This window comes from Teleopsis dalmanni, unplaced genomic scaffold (assembly GCF_002237135.1).
Source record: "Teleopsis dalmanni isolate 2A unplaced genomic scaffold, ASM223713v2 unscaffolded_contig_1780, whole genome shotgun sequence".
In the NCBI taxonomy this organism is placed as follows: Eukaryota; Metazoa; Arthropoda; class Insecta; order Diptera; family Diopsidae; genus Teleopsis; species Teleopsis dalmanni.
Genome location: NW_024033162.1, coordinates 1 through 8,296, shown reverse-complemented (window position 1 = coordinate 8,296; position 8,296 = coordinate 1). Strand labels below are relative to the sequence as shown.

The 8,296-nt window shown below is 29.0% G+C and overlaps 4 protein-coding genes across 4 annotated transcripts; 3 read left to right on the top strand and 1 right to left on the bottom strand.

Annotated features, from left to right (window-relative positions):
* The first annotated feature begins 403 nt into the window (after nt 1–403).
* Nucleotides 404–850, top strand: LOC119664336 (histone H2A). The gene has a single exon (XM_038073846.1). It carries the CDS (start codon nt 452–454, stop codon nt 824–826), a length of 375 nt encoding a protein of 124 aa, XP_037929774.1. The 5' UTR covers nt 404–451; the 3' UTR covers nt 827–850.
* A 3,154-nt stretch (nt 851–4,004) lies between these two features.
* LOC119664335 (histone H1-like) lies at nt 4,005–4,734 on the top strand. The gene has a single exon (XM_038073845.1). The coding sequence runs from the start codon at nt 4,054–4,056 to the stop codon at nt 4,732–4,734; it is 681 nt and encodes a 226-aa protein (XP_037929773.1). The 5' UTR covers nt 4,005–4,053.
* Nucleotides 4,735–6,199: 1,465 nt separating this feature from the next.
* LOC119664334 (histone H4) lies at nt 6,200–6,611 on the bottom strand. The gene has a single exon (XM_038073844.1). It carries the CDS (start codon nt 6,573–6,575, stop codon nt 6,264–6,266), a length of 312 nt encoding a protein of 103 aa, XP_037929772.1. The 5' UTR covers nt 6,576–6,611; the 3' UTR covers nt 6,200–6,263.
* Nucleotides 6,612–6,784: 173 nt separating this feature from the next.
* On the top strand, nt 6,785–7,318 carry LOC119664333 (histone H3). The gene has a single exon (XM_038073843.1). It carries the CDS (start codon nt 6,881–6,883, stop codon nt 7,289–7,291), a length of 411 nt encoding a protein of 136 aa, XP_037929771.1. The 5' UTR covers nt 6,785–6,880; the 3' UTR covers nt 7,292–7,318.
* The last annotated feature ends 978 nt before the right edge of the window (nt 7,319–8,296 follow it).

Genomic DNA, 8,296 nt, shown 5'->3' with positions numbered 1-8,296 from the left:
TTCTCCAAAACTTCAAAAACTAACTTCAACAAACTTCAAACATGTCAAAATATAGCCATTAAAAAAATATTTAACATTCCCTGGTACATAAGAAATGTCGATATTCAAAGGGATCTAAAAATCACACCTATCAAACTATACATTAAAGACAGGGCTCTCAAATTATTCAAATCAATAGATGCACATGACAACACTTTATTGCAAAATCTACACCAACAACCTATTCACACTACAGGAAGATACGCGGACATCCGTACCATTATTAACTAAACTAAACAATAAAATTAATTGAGCACTCGTCATTTACCCAGTGGACATAATCTAGAAATGTCTACCACTATAATTGAGTCAAGGTATTAACTTTTACCGACTCGAACTCAATTTTCAACAACATTAAAAAAAAATAGATCCAATTTTTATAAATCTCAACTACTAGAAACTCAACTCAACTATGTCTGGTCGTGGTAAAGGTGGTAAAGTTAAAGGCAAGGCAAAGTCACGATCAAATCGTGCTGGATTACAATTTCCAGTTGGTCGTATTCATCGATTATTGCGTAAAGGCAATTATGCTGAACGCGTTGGTGCAGGTGCTCCAGTCTACTTAGCTGCCGTTATGGAATATTTGGCTGCTGAAGTTCTTGAATTGGCTGGCAATGCAGCACGCGATAATAAGAAGACAAGAATCATTCCTCGTCATTTACAGTTGGCCATACGTAATGATGAAGAATTGAACAAATTATTGTCTGGTGTTACAATTGCACAAGGTGGTGTACTACCAAACATTCAGGCTGTACTTTTGCCAAAGAAAACAGAAAAGAAGGCTTAAATTATTTTATTTTATTTATTAAAATACGAATACATATACGTGGAGAATTAACTATCAATTAATCCGTCCTTTTCAGGACGACAAAATTTATTTTATTAAAGAAAATGTATTTCATTAAATCAATTGATATAAATATTGTACATACTATCATACCTACCCTACTAACTTACACAAGCCATACTTTAAAACACTTAACAATCAATCATTTCTTGCCTCGCCCTTCTGTTCCGTTACATTCCTGGAAGACCTTCATGAAATCGAAATCTTCGAAAATTGTAAATCAGCCTACATAACAGATAAAATACATAGCATTGTTAGTGTATAACTTAACACTGCGTTTTGCTACATAGTAATAATTTTTTTTTTTGTTTTTGGGCAGCAGGTATTAACCAGTTTTTATACATACGAGTGTGTATGCGTTCCAATTGACTTCCTAGAAATCAGGTTCGCTGTGCCACTATTTTTTAAGAATGCAAGTTTATTATTCAGGGTTAGATAATTGAAGTGTTACCTATTCAAGCGATCACATTATTTTTTTATTGATTCAAATTACAAAAATTTGTGAAAATAATTAAAATTTCACAATCCATTCACTCTAGCTTGATGTGGCCACCTTTTGTCTTGACTATGGCTGTGATCTTCCAGTATTTTGGCCTATTCCTGAATAAAAGCTTTCTTCAGCGTATCGAAACTGGCTTATTTTTTAGTTCTCAACTTGCTCTCCAAATTGGCCCAGCGTAACAACTCCTTTGCTCATTCGAGTTTAACTTTTTGTTGCTTTGGTGCAAGATCTTGTGCCTTGGAACTTTTAAAGCTTTACCTTGAGCTTATTTTGGAAAATGCGTCAGATGCTTCGTTCAGATATTATCGGTTCTTTGGCCATTTGATTAGTACTACGACGTGGATTTCGTTTAAGTCGAGCCTTCACTTTCCGAACCATTTTAGGCAATGTTGCTGTTTTTTTTTTTGTCCACCACTATAGCATTTGGTGACTCTGCCTGAGCTATTATAACGATTTAAGGTACGATACACAAACATTTTATTCACATTGAGATATTTGAGCTCAAGCACAATAGCTAGTTGTAATTTTCCAACCAAATATAATGCAATCACACTTATTTTTTAATTCCATTTCGAATAATATTAGTTCTATAAAACTTAGACGCAAATGCTTGTGGTAACTTGTAAACAATATAAATAGCTGTCATTCATATGAATTTGACGTAGTTGGCAATATCAGTTTGACAAACATATCGCTGTGTAATTTGTAACACTTCAATCGCCTAACCCTATATATTATTAAGAATCTTTTAATATTTATCATAGATTCGCGTATCAATAAATAGATACATAAATCTTCGCAGGTAGTATAATCTAAGTTACAATAATATTAATATTATATTTGTTACTAATAAAAATGTACAAAACAAATAACGTTGCCAGGCCAATAGCATAAAGTTTCATAATTACCTTTTTGAAATCAAGAACCTAATAATTTTGTGCCAAATATTTGTATTTATTATTAAATAAATGTGATACAATTATTAAAAAACATTAATATTCATAATATAAAGAAGGAAACATATAAAAAATAATTATTTTTCTTTTAAAAGTTTTAAAATTTATTTATTTATTTACTAAACATCTTATAAAATTTTCAAAATGGTAACACCTAATTTATCTCATTAGAAATTCTGGTATGTACCAACAATCGCTGCCATACCGACATAATTGACTATTTCCCCTAAATATACTCGAACTCGCACACGGCCTAAATGTTTACTATTATTATCATAGTTACTATTTCAATATTTTGGTATTGTAATATTTATTATTATAGATAAATTATTTAAAGGTAGAGTTTTTAAAATTTGTATCTGAATTAGTTTTATAAAATATTCTATATTTTATAAAAGATTTATGGCAGTAGATGGAAAACATCCAAAGCCACTGTGTGAGTCTTGAACCTACTAAAACTAGCTCTTAGGAATGACTATGGAAGATTGCAGCCGCAAGTTTATATATATACTTCAGTATCTATTTAAATGTTATCCATATCCATGTTAGTTTATAAAAAAATTCATCTTAAATTTTAACATTTTATGTCGTATATCACTCCTTATAAAAATGTTAGAATACGCACATTTAATTTTAATTTTATTTTAATTATAAAGTAATAAAAAGAACATTTTTTTTAAATATACATATTTAATAAAATACTTATAATAGTCAAAGTTAAATAATTAAATTATAATTATAAAAGAAAAAGTAAAATGATTTCATTCTTATATATTTTTAATCATGTATGTAGATATAATTTTTTTTTATGAATTCTATTAAGTAGGATACGTACAGTTGTTATTCGAATGATATTGAAAACTATAAATTTAATTGCTGATATGTTATTAATAACGTTTATATATAATAATTTTTCACATGATTAAAAATTATTTAAAACTTGTAATAAAATTTTAAAAATAATACGTATAGAAAATCTTAAAACATATCTTAAAGTAAACGAATTCAATGTAACATGTTAACATTATGGATGGATATCTAATCTCAAATAGACACTATTTGATATAATTAAAAGTGATAATCTTATATTCTAATTAAAATACAATATATTTATTTATAATTATTTCTATTAGTGCTTTGAAATTTTAAACTTTTATATAAATTGAGTTAATATTTCAAAATAGGATAAAACATAAGCATTCAAAATGTTAAAACTGACGTTTTTATGCATCTCGTGTTTTATTAAATTTGCATTTATAAATATATGAAATATATAAAACCATATATATAATTTAACAGAGAATTGAATAAACTATTTAATAAATAATTTAATATATAAATTATACAAAAGATAACTTTAAAATATTCTAATTTATTAACAAGTTCAACTATAGATTTACAAAATTTAAAGTTTAAACCAATTTTTATATATTTTATATAATTATAATTAGTATAAAAATGAATGTAATAAAATATTCAATATCTTCTTTACTTAATTTGATTTAAATAATTGTGTTTAATTTACTTGGTCTATTTAAAATTAATAATAAATGTTGAAAAATTTTTTCAAACTCAGTAGAAATATGTATTAATGAAAAATTTTTATAAATGCGCTCTTCTCGGCGCTTCGTACAAAGTGAGCTAAGCTACCATAAAAATGCGAAAAAATATTCATAAGTAAGAATATTACGGAATATTAAAAAGCAAATATGTCTGAAGCTGTTGCCGTTGCAAATACAGATTCTCCAAAGGAGATAACTGCCGTTCCTGAAAAGAAAGTTGCTGTTAAAAAGGCAACAAAAGTAAAAAAACCTTCTGCAGCTCCATCTCATCCATCAACACAACAAATGGTTGATGCATCTATCAAGAACTTGAAGGAACGCAGCGGATCTTCATTGTTGGCAATTAAAAAGTATATAAGTGCCACATATAAATGTGATGCCCAGAAATTGGCTCCATTTATTAAAAAATATTTGAAAACTGCTGTAGCTAATGGCAAATTGATACAAACAAAAGGAAAAGGTGCATCTGGTTCATTTAAATTATCAGCTGCTGCTGCTAAGTCTCCTAAATCGTCTGTCGAGGGTAAGAAAAAGAAGGTGCCATCAGGTGTTACGAAGAAGAAGGTTACTGCATCATCTGCAGGTACTAAAAAGTCAAAGGCAAAGGTATCTGGAGAGAAAAAACCTAAAAAATCTGCGGCAGCTAAGAAGAGTGTTGAAAAGAAAAAAACTGAGAAAGCTAAAGTTAAAAGTGTTAAAAAGATTGGATCTGTTAAGGCTAAGCCAGCTAAACCAAAGTCTACTTCTACAAAAGCTAAAACGGCCGCAAAACCTAAAAAAACTGCCGTTAAAAAAACATCAGTCAAGAAAACTGCTGCAAAAAAATAATTTTAAAAATCAAACTTTAAATTCATCAAAACAGCCCTTTTTAGGGCTACAAAATATGTGTAAAAAGAAGATAAGAAGATTCATTATTTATTTATTTATTTATTTATTTTATAAAATGTTTTAGTATATGGTATACCTATTGCGTTTATTAATGATCGGTCACTAAAGATTGAATAATCACCTATCGAAGTTAGGAATTCAATCCAACTCAGACTGCAGATACTGTAGAGAAGAGAGAAACTGCATACTATGTGCTTGGGTAGTGCCCACTGATGCACAAACGGAATAAACACCTAGGAGGGTATTTCATGGATCATAAATATTCAAGACTAGGAAAGATGGACTTTATATTGTCTTTTATTAAAGAAAACGGACTTGGAGAAACACTCTAACCCGAGTAATGGGCACAATATACCTTGTAGGTCACAGTGCACGATCATTTCTTTTAATAATACCTCATGAATAATATGAAGAAATTCTTTTATTCTGTAATGCGCTATAAATTTAATCTCTAATAAGCAAACAAAAATTCTTTATGCATTTAAAAAAATTATATTCTCTTATTTAGACATTATGTGCAATACTTCACATCATTCTTAAGTTAATAAATATTTATCTTATTCTATTATATTTAATATCCAATTATTTATTTATTATAGTAATGACCATAAAATATTATATATCAAAATATGTCATTTATTTGATGAAATACTCACTTGTATATATTTTATTCACTTAATTTCATTTTTAAATTCTATTTTAAATAAATAAAAATAGTGGTTTATGCTAATTTTATTTATTATTATATAATGCTTCTAATTACACTTGTTAATTTATAACTAACACACCACACTCGGTACTCACTTGCAAGACGCTGCAAATTACTTAAAGATAACTTTAAAATATTCTAATTTATTTCAATAACAAGTTCTTTTATTTCTTTTCTTTATATAATATTGTCATAATTCACTTAATTCATATACGAATTTTTTTCACTTTCATTTTCCCCGGAAGCAGTTTGCTTGTTGAACACTTGGATTTGGATTTGGATTAAGATTAAGATTCAGATTCAGTGTGAGATTTGAATTCACTAAAACCACCTCTTAGGAATGAATGGAGAAAATTTTTGCACCATTGTGCGGAAACTTCAAACTGCAATATCTAACAGTCCGCAAATTACTCATATACGTCAGTTCTATTTATCTTATTCTATAAAAAAATTGAATGAGAATTATAATTAAGCCTGTAAGAAGCTAGTCCACATATATACTGCTAATGTAACAAAGAAATTGAGAATTATAATAATAAATATTTTGTACATTGTTAAACTGATCATTTTAATTATAAATTATACTCGACAGACATCAACCGATCAGGCTAATAATAAATTTTATTTTTTTATAATTTTAGAAAAATACCAACACATATATATGTAAATTTATCTCTTTAAGTGTAAGATTATTTGGGTCCTGAAAAGGACCATTGGGCAATATATTATTGCATTATTAAATCAATAATTGATTATTTGCTTAACCTCCAAAACCGTATAAGGTACGGCCTTGTCTCTTTAAAGCATATACGACATCCATGGCTGTAACAGTCTTCCTTTTGGCATGTTCTGTATATGTAACAGCATCACGGATCACATTTTCCAAAAATACTTTCAATACTCCACGAGTTTCTTCATAAATCAAACCAGAAATACGCTTAACTCCGCCTCGGCGAGCTAAACGTCTGATAGCTGGTTTCGTAATACCTTGGATGTTATCACGAAGAACTTTGCGGTGACGCTTAGCACCACCTTTTCCTAATCCTTTGCCACCTTTACCACGACCAGTCATTTTGTATTTAAATTTTTATAGATATGGTAGAACCGTTCGAATTCAAATTCAAACAATAAATGAAGTGACGACAGATGATTGACGACTATTTATAGAAAATATAAGCACTACGAAAGATATGAAAAATATTGGGTAAAGCAAAACAAAACATAAGAAAACAAAACAAAAAGAATAAGCAATATGAGAAACAATGAATGTTAAAACATGTGAATAGTTGAAACAGAACATCCAGGTATGATGAGAAAATTGAGCTATTCAATTGCGCTATTTTTTAAAATACCATATTGTAACATATCTCATAAATTATGGCTCGTACAAAGCAAACTGCTCGTAAATCGACTGGTGGTAAGGCACCACGAAAACAATTGGCTACCAAAGCCGCACGTAAAAGTGCACCAGCTACTGGAGGTGTGAAAAAACCACATCGTTATCGTCCAGGAACTGTAGCTTTACGTGAAATTCGTCGCTACCAAAAGAGTACTGAACTCTTGATTCGCAAATTGCCATTCCAGCGTTTGGTCCGTGAAATTGCACAAGATTTCAAAACTGATTTACGTTTCCAGAGTTCTGCTGTAATGGCTCTTCAAGAAGCTAGCGAAGCATACTTAGTGGGTCTTTTTGAAGATACTAACTTATGCGCAATTCATGCCAAACGCGTTACAATTATGCCAAAAGATATTCAATTGGCTAGACGTATTCGTGGAGAACGTGCTTAAGATTGGAAGCAATATAATTTTATAAATATACAAAAATCGGTCCTTTTCAGGACCAAAATTATATAAAGAAAAGAGATAAATAAAAATGACATGACTTATCCAGGGTTTGAAATTGCTTGACTATTTTCAATTGCTTATTTTTGACTATGAAAATAAAATAAGCAAAATGTAAATGTAAATGTAAATGCAACAATTATAATAGTAAGTTTATTCAAAGAAAAGAGATAATGATAAATTATATCATATAGATATAGTATAGACATAGCTATTAGAAGTAGCATAATATATATTAATATGTATATGTATCATATGTATACTATTATTAGTATCATATAGTATATCATTAGACATAGAATGTTTCACGTCATAACATTTAATTGAATCAATATGTTTTATTTTTCTTTTGCTGTAAGCAGAAAGCATCAAAAGCCATAATGTAATGTAAATGACTTGAACTTACTAAAAGAACGTTTAAGGAATGAGTTGTAAAAGAGCTCCCATGAAATTGTATGTTTTCAAATTTAAAGCACGAATGCAAATATAGAATATATCAATTTAAAAGCGATGATAGTACTAAGACTGATGATAAGGATTAACACTCGTTAATTCAAGAGTTAACTCTATTTAGCAGGTTATATTATCCATGATCAAAAAACTGTAAGATCGTCAAAACTGACAGAAATTAATTTGTTGATTGAATCATTTATTCACTAACAACCAAACGATAGCTGATAATTCATGAAGAGACTGTCAAAGTTTTTTTTTATTTTTTTTCTTCTATCAGTAGCCTCTTAAAAGAAATATCAAAAACAAAATATATATCATATTTATATTATTATTATGTTGAGGTTAATTGAGTCAGTGCACTTGAGCACTTTTACTTTCTATTAACAATAATCCTTGTCTGGATTATTGTTTATAACTTTATCAGATCTGCGTACCTCCCCGAGGAGCTTGCAACCATTCTGAGATTCAATAACGCGGTATTGGTAAGCCTGTCAGTTT

Coding starts and splice junctions, on each gene's coding strand:
- LOC119664334 (XM_038073844.1), bottom strand. CDS start 6,575: ATGACTGGTCGTGGTAAAGGTGGCAAAGGATTAGGAAAAGGTGGTGCT.
- LOC119664336 (XM_038073846.1), top strand. CDS start 452: ATGTCTGGTCGTGGTAAAGGTGGTAAAGTTAAAGGCAAGGCAAAGTCA.
- LOC119664333 (XM_038073843.1), top strand. CDS start 6,881: ATGGCTCGTACAAAGCAAACTGCTCGTAAATCGACTGGTGGTAAGGCA.
- LOC119664335 (XM_038073845.1), top strand. CDS start 4,054: ATGTCTGAAGCTGTTGCCGTTGCAAATACAGATTCTCCAAAGGAGATA.